At 49.1% G+C, this 25,491-nt stretch overlaps 3 protein-coding genes across 3 annotated transcripts; 2 read left to right on the top strand and 1 right to left on the bottom strand.

Moving 5' to 3' along the window:
* The first annotated feature begins 303 nt into the window (after positions 1–303).
* Ctns (cystinosin, lysosomal cystine transporter) lies at positions 304–16,174 on the top strand. Its single transcript, XM_032914157.1, is given in 12 exon segments — positions 304–359; positions 2,713–2,792; positions 6,710–6,791; positions 7,870–7,954; positions 11,063–11,166; positions 11,293–11,424; positions 12,043–12,142; positions 12,236–12,355; positions 13,421–13,591; positions 14,495–14,612; positions 14,782–14,896; positions 15,256–16,174. Coding segments are annotated over 12 exon segments (1,281 nt in total). The 3' UTR covers positions 15,374–16,174.
* Positions 16,175–17,327: 1,153 nt separating this feature from the next.
* Tax1bp3 (Tax1 binding protein 3) lies at positions 17,328–22,134 on the bottom strand. The gene is made up of 4 exons (XM_032912356.1): positions 21,855–22,134; positions 18,936–19,055; positions 18,626–18,703; positions 17,328–18,273 (listed from the first exon to the last, which is right to left on the bottom strand). The coding sequence occupies exons 1-4, from the start codon at positions 21,891–21,893 to the stop codon at positions 18,136–18,138; spliced, it is 375 nt and encodes a 124-aa protein (XP_032768247.1). The 5' UTR covers positions 21,894–22,134; the 3' UTR covers positions 17,328–18,135.
* Positions 22,135–22,144: 10 nt separating this feature from the next.
* Positions 22,145–23,011, top strand: Emc6 (ER membrane protein complex subunit 6). Its single transcript, XM_032912357.1, has 2 exons — positions 22,145–22,256; positions 22,452–23,011. The coding sequence occupies exon 2, from the start codon at positions 22,500–22,502 to the stop codon at positions 22,830–22,832; it is 333 nt and encodes a 110-aa protein (XP_032768248.1). The 5' UTR covers positions 22,145–22,256; positions 22,452–22,499; the 3' UTR covers positions 22,833–23,011.
* The last annotated feature ends 2,480 nt before the right edge of the window (positions 23,012–25,491 follow it).

Genomic DNA, 25,491 nt, shown 5'->3' on the forward strand with positions numbered 1-25,491 from the left:
TAACAGCTCCTATTGGTCGAGGAAAGCAGACTCATACATGCTCCTCGCAGCGGCCTCCAGTGATAGGTGGAGAGAGGACAGAAGGCGGGACCTTATAGTCAGAAGTTCCGGGACAGTGCCTGGCGTCCCAGGGTGTTCACCAAGGAGCACAGGGTTTCAGAACTATAACAGAGACTTCGAGAGCCCTGCCTCTCCTACAAGAGACTAGATCTCCCCTCACATCCGAGCCCCTGTCTCTGCCAAGGTGCCAAAGCTCTTCCGCCCTTCCACCTTTCCCACAGCCCTATCAAGTGTTAGCTGCCGATGACTCTTGAAAACTACAACTTCCAGAGCTCCTTGCATGGGGCTCTCAGCCTCAAGTCAGGTGGTTCAGGTCAGGTGACAACTGGCCCCGCTTTCACACAAAGTCAGCGGCGCCCAAAGAGTCCCTTACATTCTTAAGCAGTATCTGATACGCGATTGCTGCTTTTGGGAGGTCGGTCCACCAAGCCTGGAAAGCTGTCAGGTGAGAATCATCGCGATCGGGACAGCCACCCCAACAGACATGAGCCTCGCACCTCAGAGGGGCAACCTGCCGCGAATCTAGCCTCTTTTAGCAGCGCCTGGGTCTCTAGCCTCTGGCCCCAACCCAGACCTGACATTCCCAGGTTGTAGAACCAGAGTATTGGTGACCAAAAGTACTGACACCGGCTGGTGTTGGTGGCACTATTCGAGTGCTCTTGGAACCCCTTGCTTACCTCCTGTGGCACCGCCTGAATCTGTCTTGGGAATGTGCAGGTAGCTTTGGGGGTTCGGGGAAAGTTAGATGCTGATGGGACTGTTCCAGGAGCTGTTGATTCTCCTAGAGAAAGAGAGGATACCTGGGTCTTGCCTTTTCAATAATGTTGAGGAATGACTATCTATGCTTTGTGAGAGCTTGCTGGGAGCCCTGGGTGATAGTAGTAATAACATTGATTGCTTCATTGTTTTTCAACTTTTTATCTTTTATCTTATCAATCCATCTCAAACTATTAATACAGCTGGTAAGCTCTATTTTTTTTTTAATTATGGCGTTTGGGAGAGAGAGAGAGAGAGAGAGAGAGAGAGAGAGAGAGAGAGAGAGAGAGAGAGAGAGAGAGAGAGAAGCAGTTATTACAGCTATTTTTCAGACCTCCAGAACCTATTTTTTAACCCCTTTGAGAATGCATGCCTTATATTTCATCTAACTTTAATTCTGTGGGACTACCACTCTGTTTCCCCATTAGGGAAAATAGATTAATAAATATTCCAAAATCATACAGGTAAATGGGAAACCTGCCATCTGGATAGTTCATCTCCAGGGAACATATTCTTTGTCCAATCTGTGTTATCCCTTGAGGAATATGGGTCTCCCCACTCTTGTGGACTGTTGGCAATTAGGTCCATGGGGGCAGTGGGAGCAGAGACAAAGAATGACAGGTGTGCCTTCAGAAGCCCTATGGGTAGGTATGTGAATGACCACTCCAGGACCAGCTTATAAAGTTTTGGGGGACTGAGGGTAGGAACATCCAGGATAGGCAAAGGCCATTGGCTGAGGGCTTAGGGCACCAAAATTTCCCATTAGCATAGGCAAGCACTTCGGGAATCTCAGGTGCTCACTGAACAGGTTCTTATCAAGAGGAAGGAAATTGATCCTGTAATCTAACTAAGGCTCTGTGACATTCATCAGGTATAAGCATGTGTGGGGGCTTAGAATTTTTTTAGAATTTCCCACCCCTGTCCTGTGCTGAGCCCAGGGGCTATCCAATCATGGTGGACTCCGACCTTGATTAGCAGAGTTTTCCCACAGATGAAGCTCCAGGTTATAGACCAAGAGCAGGACTACCTCAGACACCTCTAGAGTGAGAGATAGGTTGTTCTAGAGTGAGAGATAGTAGAGGCTCTTGGAAGTATGCCATCTGATTGAGTTGTGGAAGATGGTTAAAACACACACACACACACACACACACACACACACACACACACACACACACACACCAGAAGATGGGCATGATGGGTGTGTCTTGTAACTTTTTACAAGCCTAGTTGTGTGGTTAACCAACTGACCTTTTTCTCCTTCAGGATGTCTTAGCCTTTAGCACTGAGGGGGACATTTTGCTGACAGAGTGTTTGAATTTCACAGTCCATATCTGCTTCTAAGAAGTGACTGATTGATTGCTTGATTGATTGATTGATTGATTGATTGAATATGTATATAGCATTCTGCCTGCATGTATGCCTGCAGGCCAGAAGAGGACATCAGATCTCATTACAGATAGTTGTGCACCATCATGTGGGTGGTGGGAATTGAATTCGGGACCTCTGCTCTGCTCTTAACCTCTGAGCCATCTCTCCAGTCCGAGGGTTTTGTCTTTTTAAGAGACGAACACTGCCAGTGTTTACTTGTTTTGTTTTCCTGTTAACTGGTTGCAGAAAGCAGCTGAGGGAAAAGTGCAGGTCTGTGTTCACGTCCTCGGAGTTGGACTTTTCACAACCCATGTAGCTGCTCTGAGTGGCCTTGCCCATTGCATGAAACACAGATAGGTCCTCTCTGGGGTCTCCTTCCTGGAGGTTGTGATGCCAAGCCTGTGAGGTCAGAGGTGTGAAGGAGAAGCTCTTTATGAACTGTCTCACTGTCATGGGTCAGAGAGCATGTCATCAAGAGCTGAGCTAATCCAACCTTAACAGCCCCACTCTTGCACTTTTTCTTCCTAGTTCTTTGAAGTCTGGGAACATGATGAAGAACTGGCTGCTTATTTTGATCCTTTTCCTCCTGAAGTTCATAGAGAGAAGTGGTAAGTTTAAGAATGGCTTCTCTGCTTTGTAAAAAGGAAATAGAGTAATCTTTTTTAATTTAATGCCTTTATTGTATTGATAGTATGTTGTCTCAGCTTTTCACATCTTGGCATATTGTGGTAGGTTTTAATTTTGTCGGGGATGTAATTTTCTTCTCATACTATTTATATAATGTAATACTTTTTTCAAGAATCAAACTTCAAGGATCATTTGTAAAGAGTAACCTCTTTGTCCTCAAAGGTTTGTTGCTGTCCAGGCAACTTATGGTTATCCTCCCACTCTAGAGAGGTAATCAGATCCAGTTCTTCTGTAGGGACATTATACAAAGAGCTAGGTGGTCAAGCCTAACTAGCCCTTTACCCTTGGGTCCCTCTTGCCTTCTCGGATCAGCACAGGTATCAGCTGGTTCTTTAGTCAGCCCGTATGACTGGCTTGCAGAGTCTCGACAAGGTGAGATAGTATCTGTAAAGAATAGCCCGTGCCTCTGCCCTCTGGGCCTTGCAGAAAGGGTTATGGGCCCTGGAAGACATTAGAGGGGCCTTGTACCTCGTTCTCCCAGATACAGACACAAGAAAAGTCTACCTGGCCCCACACTGTAAGAGAAAATATTTTTCCCTTAGAGAAGATTGGAACTGGTTACAGCATCCTAAGCCACACAGAAAGCACACCAGTGGAGTTTATACATCCTTGTCAGAGGACCCCTTCAAATGCTGTCATCATCCTAGATAGATATCCCTGCAATACCCAAAACATTTCTCCTGCTACTGTAAAATTATAATAAAATGCTTCTTTTATCCCGTACTAGATCCAGCACCATAGTGCCCCAAGATATCTAGTAGATATCGTCATCTCAGTCAGCAAAGCGTCTCATCCATTTTGTTCCATCCCATATCGCACTGCCCCAATGGCTTCTCTCTGAGCCTGGCAACAATCTCTCTACCTATCTAATTTCCAAGGCAGGTTGCCACCATGCCAGACATACACATCCCAGTTCCGTGGCAGCCCAGTGTCTCCAGCCACCACATACTCTCCTGAATTCAATTAAATCGCCACATGAAAGAACACACAACACAATAACCTCTGATCCAATTGATAATATATAATTGCCCACCTAGACATACAAAGCCCTGTACACATCCATCCCTTAAGAATATTCATAATAACCTGTAAAAGGTACAGCGTGGATTCTTAACGTCAGCCTCCATGTTCTCTCAGCTGCTCCTCTCTTTCCTTGCTCTAGTCTCCTCCTCCTCCTTTCTAAAACTTTTCTCCCGCCCATCCTTCCTTCTCATCCAATGACCAGCCTCGTTCTATCTTGTACCTGCTTTCACCTGTATAATGACATCATCCTACATCTCCTTCTGTAAATAGCTGTGTTTAATATCCACAGTGCCCAGACCCATTTTAATCATTAGACAGGTTGTTACTCCAAAGCAAATGTATCTTAAATTCCCTCACTAACAATTTCCAGCAAACCTAGGGCATGTCCTAGAAATCCTACACATGTTCCCTGAAACTGCCCACACTGGCTACATACACCAAGTTGCATTTGTCTATTTCTCTGTTCTCTTGATGGCCATGGAACTGAGCATCTGACCAGCTCATCCAGGTTTGGTAAATAGTCAGTCATGTTCTTTTGTAGAACACACCTTATAGAGAAGTAATCTCTGAAGAAGAAAAAAAAAAAAAAAAAAAAACACAGGCCTCAGACCATGAGGCCGGGCCATGCCACCTTTCTCCAGAGGGATGCCACAGCCACACTCAGCCCTCCAGACTCTACTGAGTCAGTCTCTCGGGGAAGTGAGTGCATGCGCTTGTGTGTGCATGTGTGCAGAAGCACATAGTAGATTCTACCTAGGAGGTAATGGCAAATCCTGCTAGTACTCAGACTACACAGAGGACAAAACTGAGACCCCTCCATTCCATTCACCCCCTGCCCTGTGAAGGAGCAGTGGAAGCTACTGTAAAAAACGAGAACCTGGAATTGGAATGTAGCCCAGCCACCCACTGCCAGACTTCTCTTCTCTGTTGGGGGCATCAGAATCAAGGACAACAGATCAACAGAAATCCTCCAGAGTTTGTCGTTTCTGACTGAGTGGAGCCTGCTGCAGCTCAGTCTAGTGGTAACAATCTGGGCTTTGAACCCAAGGAGAGCAGCTTTGAGATGTTTGTGGTGGTTTCTGGCTATGTGGGCGGGGCTCCTTTCCTTTCGGAGGGCGTTTCCTTGACCTAAAAGAGGACTGAAAATTGTTCATTGCCTATTGTGATACTTTTCAAGTTGGAGTTAAGAGAATAACAGAAATGGTGGCATACCTGTAGTCCCAGCACTCTGAATGCTGAGAGAGGAAGATCAGTAGTTCCATGTGTTCCAGGAAGACTTGGCAACACAGTGAGACCTCACTCTCCCAAACCCAAAAGTGTCAGCAGCAATGACTAGGGTGCAGAGTGAGTACCAGCCAATAGCGGTGGCTTAGATCTAGAACCCCAGCTACGTGAGAGGCTGAGGCAGGAGGATCATCCAGGTGATCCAGGTGAGGGGTCTTGAGACTGTGCACTAGGTGCAAGTCACGTCTGGGAGAATTGCAACTTGGGGACAGCCACCGTCCACATATGGGGACCAAGCTGGAGAAAGCAGTTCAGAGGTGACAGAGCTGAGTCCAAAAGTATGAGTTTCAAGCTAGTGAGCACCTGGGGATATAAGGTGGCCCCCCCAGGAAATGTCATGAAGGAATAAAAACTATCAGTGGAAATACCAAGGAGAGAAACCAATTGAGGAGGTTGGAGGAGCTAAATCCCCAACCCCCAGAAGCTCCTTTTTCAATCCAAGCTCTTAAAACTTCAGGACCTAGTTCTTCATCCATGCTGTGGAGGGTTCTGGGTAGAAACCTGCAGCTTCTATCCCTATGGGAGCCATCTTTACCTATTGAACACTCCCCTACATAAGATGCCCTCTCCTCTCCTAGTCTGGATCCCTGATCATGACTTCTAAGGTGTGAATATCTCTGAGGTCTGTGAGAGGGGCAGGTATGCCATAAAGCTTTGAGCGTGTTTAGGGATGGCACAGTGACAGGGGAGGTGGGCTGCCCACAGAATACAGAAATTATTCAAGGGAGCTAGCCAGCCATGCCCTGTAACCACAGTGGGCTGAGATACTTGATCTGCCTTCTTTTTTGATGCTGGAGGTTGGATTCGGGGGCTTATGAACACTACTCATGCATTCTACCTCCGAGCTGCACTCCCAGTCTGCCCCTCACCCCAAAATGGTTTTCTAAGACCCAAACCTGCTTCCCTCTTCCTGGCGACCTGTTTGCCCACCTTCTACTGGGTTAGCACCTCAATGCCAAGCAAATCCTGATAGTGAAAAGCGTATGTTCCTCAGCACTATCTTCCAGTCCCCAGCAGACAGACAGCCTCAGGAAAGGAACCAGGCATGGGTTGAGCTGAGTCTGCAGGAAAGCCCGAAAAGTTCTTTAGAAATATGTTAGCCAGGCCTTTTGCCCATCTCAGAATGCACGAATGAGACCAGACCAAGTTTTCAGAGGACCCATTCACTGTCCATCTGCAGAGGTAGATGGTTCTAGTCTGTCCTTTCCAATCGCAGATGTTGCTTTGAATTTCCTTTTTTATAACTTTTGGGCTCTGTAGTTCCTAAACTGTTTCTGGGGAACTCAGATTGTTCGCAGAGGGGAAGGAGGAGGAGGAAGTTCCAGCGCTTCCTGCTCTAGCCTGTGGCCATCTGGCCCTGGTACAGAGATGGGAAGAGCACAATGTAAGCCTGGAGGTAGACCTAGGAGGCAGGACTGTCAGTGAGCAGGGGCTGCTGAGTTAAGGTGGCAGAGGCCTGGTGCCCGCTTCTCCCTGTGGGCTGAGCTCTCGACATGACGGTGGCTCATGTCATTGACTTGGATCTTTCCAGAGTCAGCAGCTGTCAGTCTCTCTGCTCCTCCCACTGTGAAGCTGGTAAATGGCAGTTCAACCAACGTCAGCATTACCCTTGGGTAAGTCCTCAGCCCCTCTGGCACAGTCTACATGTGTGATGTTCTTAGAGCCTCTTTGTTGTAGGACATACAAAAGAGTGGTCCCAGAGTCAAACATGCACAGAGTCTAAGGGAAACAGGACCTGTTCCCCCTAGAGGAGAGTCCTCAGGTGGTCACAGGTGATGCCAGACTTCAAGACCCTTCCCAAGAATAAATATTTGAGAATCCTAAAGATGAAGGTGCAAGGAGCTGAACTGCAGACCACCACAGGGCTGCTGAGGTCCCTTGCCAAAGCAAGGACAGTATCAAAGGGTCCCACATGTCCCAGCTCGTTTGTGGCCTTTACTGCTCCACCGTGCCTGGTGCCTGTGGCTCCCACCGAGACAATGCCCCTGTCTCATCACCTGTCCTGGAAAACCCGATCTCAAACCCAAACTTTGGTGCCCAGGCCTCCTCACAGGCCTGCCGCTCTGTCCTCTGTGCTTTGCACACCCACCCCATGGAAACCATAATGGCTTCCCACACTTGAGGCCCCAATGGGTTGCTCCCTGAGAGCCTCATCTTCAGTCCCTGCTGGCCTTCACACCACACCCTGCTCAGACCTAACCCTACCAAAGGAGCCTTTCCCACTGGGGCAGAGAACCATAGGCCTTTCCCTGCCCCCTCCCTTTCCCTTGCCCCTCTTATCCATAGCCAGAATTCCACCTCACCCTAGAGGGCATCTGGTCTCCTGGTAGAGCAGGAGCAGGACTCCACCTCTTACCTCCCCCAGCTTAGGGGAGAATATGTAGAATATTTTTCTCTCAGAGAAAAATGAAAGTAAAGCATTAAATCATGCAAAAGACGCCTGACGCCTCTGGACTGTCAGATCGTTCGTGATCTGACATGGTGACTCCATGGTGTCAGGGCAGTGGTTATCCTCGGGGTCAGGAGCAGAACACGGCTTCTGGGGTACTGGAAATCCTGAAGGTTGGACATGTGTAATCTGAGCACATTGCCCTTCCTGGTCCTGATTTCTAGAGAAATAAAGGCCTGGTGGGAAGTCCAGAGGGTTGATTGCTGACTTCCCAACAGTAACAAGGCTCTTACCCTCCATAGGCATCCACTAAATGCGACCTTGGTGATCACTTTTGAAATCACATTTAGTTCAAAAAACCTTACTATTGTGGAGCTTCCTGATGAGGTAAGTAACAGACCCTTCGCTGACGCTTCAGGCAGTGCTAGACAGCAAAGCACATTTTAATTAAGAGCTTGTGGAAATAAGTCCCCTGGGCTGCCCCACTCCACCATCCTAGAAATCTGTGGTTTGGGCTTTATCGTTCTCAAGGATGCGCGTTTTCTGCTGTCTAGTTGGGAAGCTTTCACCCAATGGGATGAACAGCTTCTGGGGTCAGTCCTACAGCATAACCATGGTCGGTAATAAGGGGAATAGTGTGTGGTCGGGTGCCCAAAACAAAGCCTGAGGCAAAGGTGGATCTGAGATAGGAAGTATCGGCCTTACTTTAAAACATTTTAGGAAATGATGGAGTTCTCGGGGTAGAATGATTACCTAGCATACACGAGGCTTTAGCTTCAGTCCCTGACACCAGCATACACACACACACACACACACACACACACACACGTACACGTAAAAGTACTTACTGCCTCCGTCTATGAACCTAGGCCTGGTCCTGGAAGCTTTAGTCTAGGCCTAGAATGTTTGCAGCCTCTGAGACTGACTGCTGAAAAGGCTCACCCTTTCTTCTCTCTGATCTCAGGCTGGCTGGTTCAACTCAGCTGTTCTGACTCAAACTCCTTTCACACTGAGTCAAACTGGCTTCTTTCTCAGCCTCTCCTGATTGCTTTGCTTGGCCTCAGACTAACTTTGGCAATATGTTCTGATCTTCTTCTTGCTCATTCTTGGGCCCATTCTGTCTTCACCTGTGTCTAGCTTGTTCTCCCTCCCCCCACCCCTTTCTGCAACCTTTGTACTTCTGTCCCAGTAAAACTGCCTCCTTTTTTTCTCCTTTTTCTCTCTCTGTACTCTCTTAAATACCCTCCCCTTTCTTCTCGTGAGACTGTGAGAGTTGGGCACATCCTGCCTCTGACTCATTCTGTCAAATCTTTCTCTGATTTGTCATTTAGTCTGCCACTCAATTGGAAGTCACTTTCAAACATGGATGCTTCCTTTTACAAACTAATGTTACCTTCTTTGGGATTAAAGATGTGTGATAAGGGCTTATCTGTATTCCAGCCAGAGGGATTAAAGCTGTATGCTAAGGTTGAGCCATGCCACAACTAAAAACAGCTTTTTTTAATAAATAACATAATCTCAGGGTTCACAGTTTGATCAAATCTCCTGTGTCTGTCTGTCTGCCTGCCTGTCTGTCTCTCTCAGCTTTAGGGCTAAGGCCAGCATACAACAGAATGAAAGACATAGTCCTAACAGCAGGTCTAGTGCAAAGACTCTAAGCTTTGCTTGATCTGCAGACTCTCAGAAGAACAGACACAAATACATTAGTTTAGATATAGACATCTAAGTAAAGGTATCCATTTGTAAAACTACATGAAAGTTAAGAATATAAGGCAAAAGAAGTTCAACTCGAAAAAAAGGGGGTGGGGGCTATAAGGTTCATTGAACATAAAATACAAAAGCAGTGAATCCCTAGTGTTAGGCCAGTGCTTATCCTCAGGGTTAAGAGACTGGAATGGGGTAGAATGGAGCTTCTGAGGTATTGGGAATTCTCTTCTTGTTGTAGAGGCTGAATGTGTACAGTCTGTAGACCCTTTATCCAGCTGTGATGTGTGTACTTTTCTCTATACGTATGATAGGCCAAGCTTCTTTCTTAATTAGCAGTGGGAGTCAAAGCCGAAAGCAGAACCATTTGTGGACGGTGATCTTTATGAACACCTGAACCTGACAGGTTCTCAGTCTCCTGCTTCACTGTCCCCTCCCTGTCCTGTACCTGAAATATAAGAAGCCAGTGGTTAGAGCCTAGGGGTCAGGTGATTTAGGAGTTCAGCCTTGAAGCCTTGGGTCAGGGACTTCAGCCTCACAGTGTTTTCCTCATCTGTGGGCACAGGGCTCATCACGTCTCCCAGACCACACGCTGGGGATTAAAAGCAATAGCAGCAAGTATTAAATGGCTGGCATTGACCTGTCAGGGCCTCGAGTCTTCAGGAAGAAGCCCTGCTAGCCTGGTATCCCTTCCTTTGGAAGCTGAAAGCAGGATGATCTCAAAAGTCTAGTTGTGGGGTAGGAGGGAAAGCAGCTAGATGTGCCTGTAATTCCAGCACTCAGGAGACTGAGGCATGGGGATTTCTATGAGTCTGAGAACAGCTGGGACTATATAGTAAGTTACAGGCCAGCCAGTATTACATAGCAAGATTCTGCCTTAGAAAACTAGAGAAAAGAGACCACTATTGGGGGGGGGGGCTGGAGAGATGGCTCAGCAGTTAAGAGCACTGCCTGTTCTTCCAGAGGTCCTGAGTTCAATTCCCAGCAACCACATGGTGACTCACAACCATCTGTAATGGGGTCCAATGCCCTCTTCTGAATACATATACATATACATATACATATACATATACATATATATACATATATTAAATCTTAAAAAAAACCACACTATTGTTTAATGAGCCACCACATCCATGTGGAACTTACAACATAGGTTGAGGGTAAGACCTAGAGTATTATTGGGGAGAGTGGGACAGTTTGGTTCCATACAGATCAGATGGCCCAGGCAGGCTCTAAGCCCATCTTCCGGGATCAGAGCTTTTGATAAATATCAAGCAGAAATGACCACAGAAGCATCTTGTGGTCCACCTCTTCTGCTTTGCTGTTAGGCAGTTGAAGCAGAGCATGAGGAAACATCCTTTTATCAGCTTCACCAAGCATATCAATAACGGAATATGTCATGATAGGAAGCACTCCCAGCGTTCCCCACCAGGTGCCCGGCTCTACACTGTAAGCTTTGGTCAGAGCTTTGAAGTAGGCACTAGTATTATCCCCATGTACAGATGAGTAAACTGAGGGGTAGCATGGTTAATGAGGGGAAAACAGCTATCTTACACTCGTTCAGTGGTTAGTTAGGGAGAGCCAAGGACCCACCTACAGTTCTGCTCAGAAAGCCAGGTAGAAATATGGCAGGGTGGGGCTCAGCTTGGCCTGCCCAGTGCTTCTTGTGACTGGTTAGCAAGAGCAGAGCCAAGTGTGGTATGCCCCCACCCCATTCCCTGGTTTGCGGCCTGGAGTTAAACCCTGTAGTTATACATGGCCACAGATCAAATTCAGTCTTCCTAACAGGTTATAGTGCCTCGTGGAGAGAAAAATGCCTCTTTCCAAGTGACTTCTCAAAATATTGGACAAGTGACTGTTTATCTGCATGGAAATCACTCCAACCAGACCTGGTAGGCTGGTGCCCACCCCCATCCCAGTGGCCTCATATAGGGGGAAGGGTGGCCATGCACAGATGCCCATGGGGACTTCCTCCCAAACCTTTACCAAAAGCATCCTGACCCCAGATCCCTTTCTAGCCCCAGAATCCAGTTCTTGGTGATACACAGCAGAATTGTTAGCGTCATAAACCAGGTGATTGGCTGGATCTACTTCATGGCCTGGTCCGTCTCCTTCTACCCACAGGTCATCCAGAACTGGAGACGGAAAAGGTAACCTGCCTAGCTTATAGCTGCCCCCACAGGCCCTTTGGGGGCTGCAGGAGGACACCCCTCTACTCTTCTCTCTTCCTTGCCCAGCTCAGCCTGTCTCTGTGGGAACAATGACATGTAGCTTCTCAGCTACACCAAAACCAGGCTGGGTAGGAGAAACTCTGCCCTGAGGCTCCTCAGCCCTGAAATATGTCCTACAACTTTCAGCCCCAGAGACAAAGCACTTGTGCTTTAACTGAATGAAGTAAAAGTAGGTCTAGGATCAAGGACTAGCCCTCCTGTCTTCACATTGCCACGTGGGTCTTGGTCTCATAGAGGACCGCCCAGCAGTGAGCCGGGGAAGTGGGTGTGTGCTCTCTCTCTCTCTCTCTCCCCACCTCTCTCTCTCTCTCTCTCCCCACCTCTCTCTCTCTCTCTCTCTGTCTCTGGCCTTAGGGCCTGGGAGGGGAGGAGGGGATGACTCTCAAGAGAGCCAGTTGAATGGCATCAGCTATAATGGTGAGATCTCCATCTGAAGGTGCTGAGGCCTCTCCCATGTCCTAGGAGCTATGCCCCTCCCATCCCAGGGGTTCCCTGCCTCACCTCTGCCCCACTTTGTCCTCCTCTGTCCCCCTGCAGTGTCATTGGTCTCAGCTTTGACTTCTTAGCCCTGAACTTGACAGGCTTCGTGGCCTACAGCGTTTTCAACATCGGTCTTTTGTGGGTGCCCTACATCCAGGTACAGTGTCACTCACCCCCTACAGCCCCCCAAGCCCATGTGTGACCATGTGTCTCTTCACCTCTCAGCTTCTCCTCACCTTCCCCCCAACAGGAGGAGTTTCTCCTCAAATACCCCAATGGTGTGAACCCTGTCGACATTAACGACGCCTTCTTCAGCTTACATGCAGTCGCCCTCACCCTGATTGTCATCCTGCAATGCTGCCTGTATGAGGTAAGCAATGAGGCCTGGTTAACTGGAAGCCATTGGTGTCCTAAGCCAGGCCCCACCCAGCTCTACCCACATGTCTTGAAAGGATGGTGACATGATGCCCCCCGTCTTTTGTGGCCAAGTGGATTTGGGGTAGACTTTGCTGTCCTCTTCCTGGCTTAACTGAGGGAGGGTGTCAGGAAAATGCATTTTGTGGGCCACAGGTGAGGATCCTTGGTAAAGTGGAAGGCAAAGTCACTCACCATGAAGCAAGGGAGACTATGAGCAGATGGGTTTGACCCATGGTTAGGGATACCAGTGGGAAGCCAACTCCTGGGTAGGTAGGAGGAACCCGGATCTGGCTGTCACTGAAAAGCTATCTGGGGTCTCAGCATGGACTGAGGTACCTTTAAGAAGTCCTGGCGTTTCCAAGGAGCACTCCTGATGTGACAGCTTTGCAGTCACCTCCATAATGTGCCACCTCCTCACATCACACCCAGTGGAGGCTGAGACCGACTTTCATGAAGCTTGGTTTTCTTATACCCCCCCCTGTGACACTCAGCTGAAGGGGCCTCACTCTGGGACCATGTGGGGACAGATGCTAAGGTCCCCAGGGCTTCCTCCAGGTTATGGAGTGAGCTGACAGCAGGACTAGGTGAAATACTGGGCCTCCAACATCCGGGGTTCATGCCCCTCCAAATGAGCTCTGAGGTATCCATCTCTGCAAAGTTGGAGCTTGGTCAGCAGGGCCTGGAGGACCCAACAAGGACGGAACAGGAGAACTTGTTTATGAAAGGATGGGGCTGATACTGGGGACTCCACACCTCATCCCATCCCAGGTTTGATTCACCCACTACCCAAATAGAGCCCAATAAATTCTGGATTTGGTCTCCTACCTTACTTGGCCTTGTGCAGACACAGCCCCAGTGCCCTTGGCCCCTTCTTTACACAGGTTATACCAAGGCCAGGCTTCTGCCTCCAGTCATCCCCTAGCACCCACACTGCACCCCTGTCCAAAGTCATCCCTTCCTGAAACCCTGACGCAGTCTTTGTGTCCACATCTATAAACTGCACCTGTCTCCTCCTCAGAGAGGCAACCAGCGCGTGTCACGGCCCTCCATTGTTTTCCTGGTACTTGCGTGGCTCTTCGTCTTAGTCACCATGATTGTGGCTGCAGTCGGTGTCACCACATGGCTGCAATTCCTCTTCTGCTTCTCCTACATCAAGCTCATCATCACACTGATCAAGTATTTCCCACAGGTACTCCACAGACTTCCTGCATTTCCATGCAGCTGGTAGAATGAGAGGCAAGAGATACTCAACCCAGGCCCTGCTCTCACAGCAGGTTTTAACCAAGCTAAGGAGAGGGAGCAGCATGTATAGGGTAGAAATGAGGAAGATCAGGAGGGGAACCAGGAAACCACCAAAAAGGTCAAGACTTCCCTCCTGGATGGAGGGAAAAGAGATGGTGTCAGCCAGAGACGCTCAGAGGACACTGTGGGTTTGGAGGAAGAATTTGAGGCTGGAGCAACAAGAAGAGGGGATTACCCAAGAGACCAGGGAGCCCAGCAGCTCAGAGGTGGCAACTGGGCCATTTTACAGATGAAAGAACCAAAGGACTCAGATTTTCTACAGTAGCCCTAGCTCTTAATGCTAGAGCTGACTCCACACCAGAAAGTCTGGCTCCCAGCACATTCCCACGTAGTGTGGAGTCCAGGCTGAGATCAGGGACAGAATCACTGGAACTGTGAAAAATCAGAGTTCAGTGAGACATAGTAGCACATACCTGTATTCCTAGTACAGAAGCTGAGGCAGAAGGATCGTGAGTTCAAGCCCAGCCTGGGCTACAAAGGGAGTCATCAGTTGTTTTCTTCTTCTTTTTTTTAAAATACATAAAAATCAGAGAGGGCTGTGTCCGCTCTAAATGTTGAGAAGTCAGGCAGCATTCCCCACCCCACCCCACCCCACCCCACTGGAATCCAGAGATGGTGAAGGAGAGGGCAGGGGAGGGAAGCTTCACTTGCCCTGCATGCACACCTTCCCTGGTGTGTCAAAGCCCAGAGCTCAGCACATGAATGGGGAGGGTCAACAGGGTCTCCTTTGGAGTACCAGGTGTGTGTGGTTCTGTCTGGCCCTCACGGCCTTCCATCTGTCTGTCCCCAGGCCTACATGAACTTTTACTACAAAAGCACCAAGGGTTGGAGCATTGGCGGTGTGCTCCTGGATTTTACAGGGGGCAGCTTTAGCCTCCTCCAGATGTTCCTCCAGTCTTACAATAATGGTGAGTCGGCCAAAGCCACTTCTACACAGTGAGTGGAAGCATGGGAGACAGGGGCTTCCTGGGGACCCCTAGGTCCTGCAGTTCCTGGGTAAACGGGGGTCCACATCCTACACACACACTAAGAACTTCCAGCCTAAAACCATATTCTGTCCCCTCTGGTTATTAACAGACCAATGGACATTGATCTTCGGAGATCCAACCAAGTTCGGACTCGGCGTCTTCACCATCTTCTTTGACATTGTCTTCTTCATCCAGCACTTCTACTTGTACAGAAAGAAACCAGGGTACGACCAACTGGACTAAAATCCAGAGACACGGTATAAACAGCCAGGGCCTGGGCCCTGGTAGGAAAGGTTGTGTCCAGCAAAGGCCAGAGAAGCAGCTGGTGCACAGGGCTGGAAGTGTGCTGACAGAGAAGCGTTCTCTTCCTCAAGGGCCAAAAGCCTTAAGCTCAGCCTGCCTGCCTTCACCCAGGCCCCTCGTGAGCCACAGAGGACTCCCTCTCTGGAACGGACACCTGACTGTGCTCGAGACTGAAAGCCAGATTTCAGGCGGTCTCTCCCAACTTAAAGCTCCAGCCCTCTGGAGGCGCCCAGCATTCCTGCGTTCCTGCGTCTTACAACGACATCTCTCTCTTTTTAAGGCTTCAGGCAGCACCCACAGGTTTCGACAGCCATCCCAGCCAGAACTGAGCACCAAGTTTGCAGCTGATGGCCTTGCCCCAAACCACCAGTATTTCTGGGAGAAGCTTGAAGGGCTAACCTTGCAACTGGGAGAGCCAAGGGTGCTTTGTTCCACCACAGTGTTCACAGGGACCAAGCAGCCAGGTGCTGTGGCCAAATGGACTTGAAGGTGCTGATACTGGCGGTGGAGGGGAGAGGACTGTGGGATTAGGCTTTGGGGTCCTTTCTCTAGGCCACATTTCTTATCTCATTCTATATAACTCTGCTCCAGTAACTTCAGAACAAGTGGCCCAGGCCAGTGCCTGGTAAAGTATATTTCTGACCCCTGAGGCGCCTTCCAGATTGGTCAGAAGTGGACCCATACCTGCACACAAAAATACCACAGTTAACTTTTTTTTTTACCCCCAAGGACTATTTTGAAATGGCTTTTCTTTTGCCCTCTTTCCTACCTCCACTTTCTGAGAGTCAGACTGATCACCGTCTGAGTACCCACACTCCTCCTAACCTTACACCTATGGAGCGGGTACTCAGGACCAGCCTGTGCCTTAAAGCCCATCAGTCAATCAGTAAGCTTCCTTGGATGGGAAGGGAGGCCTCCTCCCCCATCCCTCTCTCAGCTGTTGAAGAGCAGAAGTCCAGGAACCTCCCTCCAATACTGCCTTTGGACCCAACCTGATCCCACACCTCCTTCCTTCTCATTCCAAGTTCTCCTTCCTGTGCCAGATAGGGAAGGAGCCAGGGTGTGCCTTGAGTTCATCAATCTGCTCCTTCTCTAATATTGAGGGGCCTTTGGATTTCTTTTGTATTTTTTTTCTTATTTTGTTTCATGTTGGCGGAGTATATGTCCTTAATTAAAAGGTGGCTTGTTTCCTATTTGTACACTCGGAACATTTACTGGATGCTGAAGGCAGTTGTGTTGGCCTTCAGAACCAAGTCCTAGGGGCTTAGAGGACCTTGCTAACCTATGTGAAGGCATGCATAGGGCTGTGGAGCATACTGATTTGAGGTGGCTGCATGTTGACCCACACTGGATTGGGAAAGACCTCCCAGGTTCAAGATGCCTACTCAACCGGAGCCAGGTAGGTTTGTGCCTTATCTGCCAGTACCAAGGTTCCATCAGCATGCTCAAGCTGTGGGTGTGAGCAGAGTCGGAAGGTGGGGTGGGGCATGAAGCAGGGGTGATGAAGAGCTTACTCTGCAGACTGAAGCCATCTCTAATTCAATCTCTTGTTTCCTAGAGTCAAGATTACAGCCTGGTCAAGTCCATAGATCAGTTATTTTTTTTTCTTAATAAAATGTGTTATTGGTCTGGACATAGTAATGTACACCTGAAATGTCAGATATGTAGGAGGCTGAGGCTAAATAAGGCCAAAAGTTCAAGGCCAGCTTGAACAACAAAGCAAGTCTCAAAAAGGGCAAGCTAGGGGTGTGGCTCACTGGCAGAATGCTTGCTCAGAGTGCAGGCCTGAGGCCTTGAGTTCAACAGCATCCCCTCCCGAAAAGAAAGTTATTGGGTGCTACCCTTTAAAAACATCTCAAATTCTGGAATTTTTCTTTAGGAGAGGGTGCTAAGACTAAAACCCAGGATTGAGCGCGTTAGACAGGTACCCTCTCCCTGACCTGCACGTCAGCCTCCTGGGCTTTCCTTACCTTTTCTGAGTTGGCAGCAATGGTAATTCCCTGAGTGGCATCTGTCTAGAGTTCTCAGCTCACCACTGAGCCAGTTCTCAGCCCCTTGGGTTTTCCTCCTAAACCTGAGTGCCCATGAGGCTCCTCTCAGGTGGGAACTGAAGCTAGGTTACATAGAGGCACATGAAGGTTTCACAGTGACAGTAAGAGAAAGTCGAGTCCAAACTTGGTCTCTACAAAGCCACAGTGTGTTCCCAGTGAGGTTTCTAAGGTACCACCAGAAACATTTTCCAGGCCTAGGAGGAGTTGTGCTTTACCCAAGAACAGCAGGAGATAAGGTAGCCATCCTTAAAACCAAACTACCCTCTGAGACACCTCCCCAACGTCGAGCAGAAACCCCTGGTGAATTCCAGCTTTGTTTATTGGACGCAAGTGTTCAACATGGGATGGCATCATACTGCCCCATTTCCAGAGTAACCAACTGGCTTGGTTACATGCTACAAGTTGCTGCTTCCAGGTGTGTGAGTTAGTAAGCTAAATTCAAACAGTAAGATAGAAACACTTTTGTATCAAAGTTGTGACTTAAAAAGTACAAAAGCTAAACCCACAGGTGTAGAGAAAAATGGCAATCCTGAGAGCTGCCTTGAAATGTCAGTCTTGAAACTTGTGGGGAGGCCAGCACCCATTAGGGGAAATGAAGGGAGTGGGAGCCTGCCCTCTTCATCCAGGCGGCCTTCATACTGGCATATGTGGGCCCAGCCCCAGGCTGGGCACCATGATAGGTGAAGCATAGGGAGAGGCACTGAGAAGGTGTCAGGGCAGGGCCAACCCCTTCAACCAAAGCAAGCTGGGAGGAAAGGGGCTTACTTGGCACTTGCAAGCTTTGGCAGCTCAGAGGGGTTTCCTGACTGCCCAGCCCCTGCTGTGGCTGAACCACCACAGGTCTCTGGCTGGGCCTATGGTTACTGAAGACTGGATATTACTCCAGGCCCTTATTTCCAATCCTCAGTGTCCGAGAGAAAGAGCTGGTGCTATGGCCTCGGGCTGGGGGCTGAGGGTTAAGAAGGTTGGCTTGGACCTTTGGGATCAGCTGTTACTCCTCAGAGCTGGGGCCTAGCACACAGCAGAAGCCAGAACTAGATACAGACAGAGTGTGGATGTGTTCTCAGTGCCCAAAAAGGTCAGTGGGCACAAGTCTAGGCTGACTACTGCTACGACAGCATGGACTGCTGTACGGCCTTCTGCAGAGACTGCCGAGTCACCAGCAGGCGGACCACTTCCTCCGAGCGTTTGGTGAGCCGCTTCCGAGCCTGGTCATGAGTGACCATGGTCATGTCCCAGCCGTTCACCTGGCCCAAGGAGAAAACACAGGCTCTTCACCCTTTAGAATCTGGAAAGGGGTTGGAGGGGCCAACCTGATATCCCCTGAAGTTGAGATGCCAAGCATTCTAGCAGAGGCATGCAGGATAAACAGATGCAATATCTGTGTGGCTTCCTTTTTTTTTTTTCCTGGGGATCGAACCCAGGACCTTGCACTTCCTAGGCAAGCGCTCTACCACTGAGCCAAATCCCCAACCCCTGTGTGGCTTCCAAAACCCATTTTGATGAGTTGCTCCTCTCTGAAGCTAGGACAACCCTCAACTCCAAGTGCTTCAGCCTCTCTCACCCAAACCTTATTTTCCTCCTTTGGGACAACTGTACCTGCATGATCTTGTCTCCAATCTGCAGCCCAGCAATTTCAGCAGGACCTCCCTCAGACACTCGTGTTACGTAAATGCCCTGAAAAGAGGCAATGCAGGTAAATCCCTGTGGTCACTGGACTGGGCCGTTGGGGGGGGGGGGGTTACGGTAACTGCCCCTGAGATGTTCCAGCCTGCTGATGGCCACCTCTGCTCTTCCAGGATGTCTCAGCATGCCTTCTACCTAATCCCACCAGATCATTAAGGATTGTCTAAGAAAAAAACCTGCTTGTGTTCCCCACAGGGAGGTCTGGGACCTGAGCCCCTCTCACCTTGTCTGTTTTATCTTCCGAGAAGGGATTCTGGGAAGGGTCCTGGTCGATCCCACCTCCAATACTGAAGCCCAGGATTAAGTTTTCACCTTGCCGCAACTTATGAATTTCAACTCTTTGCTGATAAAGAAAAAAGCAAGTTGAGGGTAATGGGTAGGTGGGTGGAGAAAGATCTGATCTCTGGGCCCAGCAGCAACCTCAGGCTGCTGGGCCAGCTTAGAACTATGCCAAGAGTTCAGAATCCTCTGCAAAAATCCTGCTGGTTACCTGTCTGGGAGATTGTCTAAAACAGCCACATGGGCCTCTCCACACAGCTCTTTGTCTGCAACTTGTTCGATCAATATGTATTCTGAGGGTACTGGGGCTACTATAGAAAAGACACTCATCTTTTCTGGGAAGGGACCACCCAGAACAGGAAGGGTCAAGCCCTGAGAAAATGCAGACACTTGTGGAGGCAGCTCAGATTGCTGAGCAAGCCCTACCAGAGATCATGCAAGCCAGGAGGTGCAGGAGATAAATAAAGAAGAAACCTGCACAGAAGAGAAGAGAAGGGATTCCTGGCCAAGGAGACTGGTGTGTACAGCCAGGACCAGAAAGTGAGATGGGACTGAAGGGGTGTGGGCCTAATTATACCATCACTCCAACCTCAGGACCTGTTCTTGTGCAGTGTAACAGTACATCAGGGTTCTCTCAAGCACATGCTGGGGTTAAGGTTTCCAATTATGCAGGCTTCTTTGAGAGCCCTCAGAAAGCATCCTCCAGCCACCAGGAGTTACACCCAAAGTCAAGAAGTTTAACACACTTCTCAAGTGTGAAGTAGGGGTAACTTTCCAGACTTGGAAAGGCTTCAGCAAAAGGATCATTTATACCCAGCCTTGGGAAATGATCATGTCACCACCGACCTCCATCCTGAGCCTACTGGAATTGAAGAAGAGCTAGGAGTGAGGTAAGGCATTGGCGCTACAGTGACCACTGGAGCTGTTGGTAGGGGAATGGATGTCTCATGGGTGGGGTGTGGCCTGAGGACATGAGCGATCCACAGACAAGGACTGGTCATGAGGAAGTGAAGCAAAGCACCTTGGCATAAGGCTAGATCACTGTTTATCTATGGGTCATGCATGACCCCGGGGGGCATCGAATGACCCTTTCACAGGGGTCAACTAAGACCATCAAAAAACAGACACATTAGGATATGCGTGATAGAATTAGGAAGGTGACTGAGGACCAGTTAGAATAAATGCAACTGTAGACCCAGGTAGAGCAGAGTGTCAGGGTCATCTGACAGGCTTCCAAGAGGCAGATCAGTGGTCTAGAGTTCAGGGGAAAGCTTGTGAAATGGTTTTAACAAAATGGCTGGAACAGACCAGAATGTTAACTCCACCTGAGAGGGTAAGACTGGGAAGGAAGTGTCTCCACCCCATGAGCAATCCAAGACTGAGAAAGAGGCCAGATCTGCCCGCTTATGTTCAGGCATGCACCTGGCATTAGGATTGGAGGACTGTGGTCTTCCAGCTTTAAGGAAGATTGAGTGGCCTGCCAAGGCAGAAGAGGAAGGAAAAGCATAATGCCTACGGCCCTTTCACCTGGGGTTTCCTGTCCAAAAGCATAAGCTCCTCCAGACCTTCACTCCCACCAGCAAGGTCCAAAAAGAGACAAAGCCCTAAATTAAGGGAGAAGTCAGGCAACAAAGTGGCTCTCCCCAGGTCCTCAATCACACCCTCTTTTCCAGATAGGGTCAAGCCTGATCTTTCTGGGGCAGCTAGGGAGAGATCCTAGAATAATCAGTCTGGTGCAAATTGAGTAAAAGCTGGGAAGCTGTCCATTGGCCCAGCAATATATACTTCTAGCCCAGACCAACGCTGAAGCTATAAAGCTCACCTTCCCTGGCCACCTTTATCAATAGCTTCATTGCCCCCACCCTCCTGACACCGGGAACACCCATCTAGCATGGCCCATCCCTACAGTTCCAAAGTTAGGTCTGTGGAGCCAAGGGAGCATGTTGACTCACACCTGTGACTCCCAACACTTGGAAGGCTAAGAAGGGAGTACTGCCGGAAGTTCAAGGCCAGTTTAACCTTAAGAGTAAGGCCCTATCTGGGAAGAGATCTGGGTTCTTCCTAAAAGCTTCCTCTATGGCTGGGCACTGACGCTTCTCTCTGGGATTCAGCTGCCTCAGGGTTGGCCAGAGCCCCGATCAGACCAGAACCTTAGTGTTTAGATCTACCCCTCCCTCCTCTTATCTATTCAAATACACCTGGAACACAAGACAAACCCAGAAGGCGGACTTAGAAAGGTCTAGAACCTTGAGCATCATGCAAAGGGCATGCACTATGCACCAAGGTTTGAGTATCCTAAAAAGTTCAGAAAGCCAAGCCTTAGATCTCGAGGGGTCGGTCCCAAGAGCAGCGAGGCCAGATGAGAAGAGGGAAGGGGATGCACAAACTCTGGCCAGCCCCACCCCCTAAATCTCCTAAAGCTCGGCAGCGGCGGCGGCGGCAGTGTGCCGGCTGGAGCAGAGGAAACGCTTCCTCATTCCAGAGGCTGCGACTCACGGACATCGGCGCCCGCCCCCCACGGCCGCCCAGCTGGGGACACGGAGGCCCAGGGCAGGGGAGTTTTCTAACACTCCCACGGACCGGCCTTTCTCCTACGTCCTCCCGGTCTGCGCCTGCTAAAAGGTATCCACCCGACGGCGGCAACGCTCACGATCTGGCCTCTGCCCAGGGTCCCGAGAGGCTCTTAAGTCCCAGCCACCTCTCCAAGCTAGAGAAGGCTGCAGCACTGTTAAGCAGAAACAGCCACCAAGATACACGCAGGAACCCGAGTTCTTTACTTTCTCAGCCTGTCTAGATGTCAGTTTGCCGCTCTGCGAAATGGGGATGAGCCAAAAGGAGAAGGAGTCCGCACGAGCGCACTCACCACTACGGCGGTGACAGGCTGGCCCGGGATGTAGGACATTTCGATCGAAATCTGACAAGGAGACAGCGCCCGGTGAGACCCCCAGCGAGAATGCCCGCGGCCGCGCCCTCCCTGGTTAACAAAGGGCAGCCCTGCTCAGCCCGCCCCCTCATGAATACTTAAGAAGACTCTAGCCAATCAGCATCTGGAGCGCTGCTGGGCTTTCCGGAGTCCCCTGACTTGTGTGCTGAAGTGGGGCGGGAGGGGAGAGTGCCCTAGGCGCAAGCGTGGAAGGGCGGAGCGGGGTTTGCGCCTGCGCAAACCCAGCCCTCCCAGCAACCTCCAGCGCAAGATGGCGGCGCTGGACTCTCCGCTTTTTCCTGTCTGACGGAACACGAGGGACTGCGTGCCGCTACATTCCAGGTAACTCTGCGAGCCTGTCCGGCGTGTGCTGATGTGCTGCTGTCTGGGGCCGACTCGAGCCTCAGCTTCGACGTGCAGTGGAGGTCAGAGGCCCCAGGCACGTTGTCAGAGGCTCGGAGGTCCCATGGGGAGGAGGCTCCGTGCGCTCAACTCGCTGGGCTTCGGGCGCCACTTGTAACTTGGTTTTCTCCGCAGTTCCGCGTGAGTCCGCGAGAAGGCAGAAGCGGAGCCCCGGCAGATGCGATGGCCGCGGTGGTGGCCAAACGGGAAGGGCCGCCGTTCATCAGCGAGGCAGCCGTGCGAGGCAACGCCGCGGTCCTGGATTACTGCCGGACCTCAGTGTCAGCGCTGTCGGGGGCCACAGCCGGCATCCTCGGCCTCACCGGCCTCTACGGCTTCATCTTCTACCTGCTTGCCTCCGTCCTGCTCTCCCTGCTCCTAATTCTCAAAGCGGGAAGGAGGTGGAACAAATACTTTAAGTCACGAAGACCTCTCTTTACAGGAGGCCTCATCGGAGGCCTCTTCACCTACGTCCTCTTTTGGACATTCCTCTATGGCATGGTGCACGTCTACTGAAATGAGGTCAGGGGTGACTTTCAAACAGATTGGCAAGACTCTTGCCAGAATTAACACCGTGTAGACTTACTTAGTTTTTAAATTGTTCGAGTTCGCTGCTTGTTCTGTACTGTTATAATTTATATCTGAAGATAGAGAGCCTGTAATATTCTTCAGATTAAATGAAGTGTGACACCTTGTCGTTCTTTCCTACCTTGATGTTTAGCCAAGTTTTGAAGTCGCCAAGATTTGCTGGAGAGCAATTTGGAGGGAGGGGGGTTTACACCTAGTAAATCCAAAGAAGCCTCTAGGACTTACATGATAGAATTTAACATTAACATCTTAAGAACTGATAACAGTTCATGTTACTAAGCTTTCTCTGTGTAGGGGCATTGTGCCTTTTAATCCTAGCAGTAACAATGGAGATGTTACTGTTAACCTTCTGTTGATGAAGAACTTAAAGTTCAGAAAGGGCCGGGATGCAGTTACAAGTCTGTTTGCTTCTGCTGTATTGGATCAGAGTACTTTTCTAGCATCCCCTTCCCACTAGCCACTGCTTTCTGGTATGAGTGAAATCAGCTAGGATCCAGTTACACCTGGTCTCAGCTGGTTGCCTTTCCTATAACAAAAAAGTACAAGCTATTTTTCTAAAAGGCGCCCTATGGCGATTATATAAGTTATTTGGACATTTATTCGAACAAGTTTGTTCCAAGTGTAATGCCTCTGACTGTATGTTCATTCATAATCCTTCTTTGAAAGGAGGGTTTTAGAGTGGAATACATGTTTAACTGAAAAATAAATAATTGTGTTAGACTTGTAATGAACATGTTGCACATGGAATTCATGGTCTAACTGGGGAGATTGGCATTACCTGGTTTTGCAGATAATATAGGTGCCGTAAAGGAATACACAGGTCTGGACTAGGTCTGGGGATGAAGTCCAGGGAGGCTTGAAGAAATAACATTATACCTGAGACTGGAAGGTAAATAGCAGCCAAATAAAACAAGGGAAAAGAAGCCATAAGACAGGAGGCTGGTACCTTTTACTGGGCCATAGGTAAACCTGACCAGATCCTAGAAGCCCAGGGAGGAAGTTGCCCTTGATCCCATGAGTCTTTCGGTATTGTAGGAGCAATGTGTATTGGCTTTTTTTTTTAAGATATGAAAAGTTGAATTTAAGTTCTCTTTCCCAGACTGTAGTTGATCTGTGTCCATTCAGTAATGGACTGGGCACCCAGGCCTGAAGCCTATTCGGGTTCTGGGCCACATGCTTGCATCTCATGCCAAGAAGCTGAGGCCACAGCTTTACCTCCCTTCCCAAAGTGCCCACTTGTAAAGATCCTGACATGCATGGTTTATATAACCCCCATCTCTCCAGGGACTTGACTTATGTTCATTCTTGTTGAACAGTAAGTTTGTTGCTAATGTTGGCTGCATATAACGTTTAAAAATATGTTGGGGCTGGAGAGATGATGGCTCAGAGGTTAAGAGCACTGTCTGCTCTTTCAGAGGTCCTGAGTTCAATTCCCAGCAACCACATAGTGGCTCACAACCATCTGTAATGGGATCCTATGCCCTCTTCTGGTGTGTCTGAAGACAGGAACAGTGTGCTCATATACATAAAATAATCTTTAAAAAAGTGTTTAAAATCAATTTTGAGCCCCGGGTATGTTAATGTTAAATCCTTCCCAGCATTTATCCAATGAGAAATACTAGCTTTATCAGTTTTTATTGTAAATCCTCTATAGGTATGTATGTCTGCATGTTAGTGGGTATATGCAAGTGCCCATGGAGGCCAGAGTTACCAGCTCCCCGGAGCTGGAGTTACAGTTATGCTAGGAAGATAACTCAGATGTTCTGTTAGGAGAACAGCAAGTTCTCTTAACCACTAAGCCATCTCCTACTTTATATGTCCAGTCAAGAGTCTCCTTGGGGCTAGCAAGATGGCTCAGCAGGTAGGGGTGCCTGCTGCCAACCTGATGGTTGAGTTCAGTCTCCAGCACCTGCATGGTCAAATCGAAGAACCAGCTCTGCCTTCACAAGCACACTGAGGCACACATACACATGAACGTAATTTTTAAAAATTTCCCCACACTTTGATATGAACCTGCATGGTAACAAGGAACAGAGTGTCATACATTTTTTGTTTCTACCTTAAGAAATGTCTTCCCCCTGCATGGGGTAACTCTAAAGGGGAAAACTTAAAATTGATGCCTTTTATTATTTTAAAATCAAGTAAAAGTGTCCAAAAATATGTCAGACAGGTCCCTTGGGAGGATGTGAGTGAGATGGAGCAGAGCCCAATCCCGCTCCAAAAGGTGGTCTAGTTCCCAGCTCAGACACCTGGAACAAGTCATGTCCTCACTGAGAGGACAGCTGGTGGCAGTGAGGAAGGGGGAAGGCTGACTGTCACATTGATAACACCCAGTGTATCGGTTTTCTTGTTGGCCCACATTGTGATGCTCCCAAAGGTATGAAATAACTTGTAGGACAATACTAGATGGCCCAGTTTAGGCTAGGGACTGACGCAAAGAGTTCATCAGAATAGGAAGGAGCTCTTGAGCTAAGCCAATAAGCCAAGCAGTGTCCAGAAAGGAATAAAAGTGTTTCCCTAAGTTTAGGAGTTCAGGTTCCTGAGTTAAAAGCCTGGTTTCACCTGTGGAGGCTATAATTTTGATCAG

The sequence above is a fragment of the Rattus rattus genome, chromosome 9, assembly GCF_011064425.1.
Source record: "Rattus rattus isolate New Zealand chromosome 9, Rrattus_CSIRO_v1, whole genome shotgun sequence".
NCBI classification, from domain to species: domain Eukaryota; kingdom Metazoa; phylum Chordata; class Mammalia; order Rodentia; family Muridae; genus Rattus; species Rattus rattus.

Bases quoted from the DNA above. Each gene is read 5' to 3' on its own strand.
- Tax1bp3 (XM_032912356.1), bottom strand. From the start codon at position 21,893: ATGTCCTACATCCCGGGCCAGCCTGTCACCGCCGTAGTG. The intron at 18,704-18,935 runs GTGAGAGGGGCT...GCCTCTTTTCAG, and splicing joins CGGAAGATAAAACAGACAAG to GGCATTTACGTAACACGAGT. The intron at 18,274-18,625 runs GTACAGTTGTCC...TCCTTGGGCCAG, and splicing joins TTGGAGACAAGATCATGCAG to GTGAACGGCTGGGACATGAC.
- Emc6 (XM_032912357.1), top strand. From the start codon at position 22,500: ATGGCCGCGGTGGTGGCCAAACGGGAAGGGCCGCCGTTCATCAGCGAG.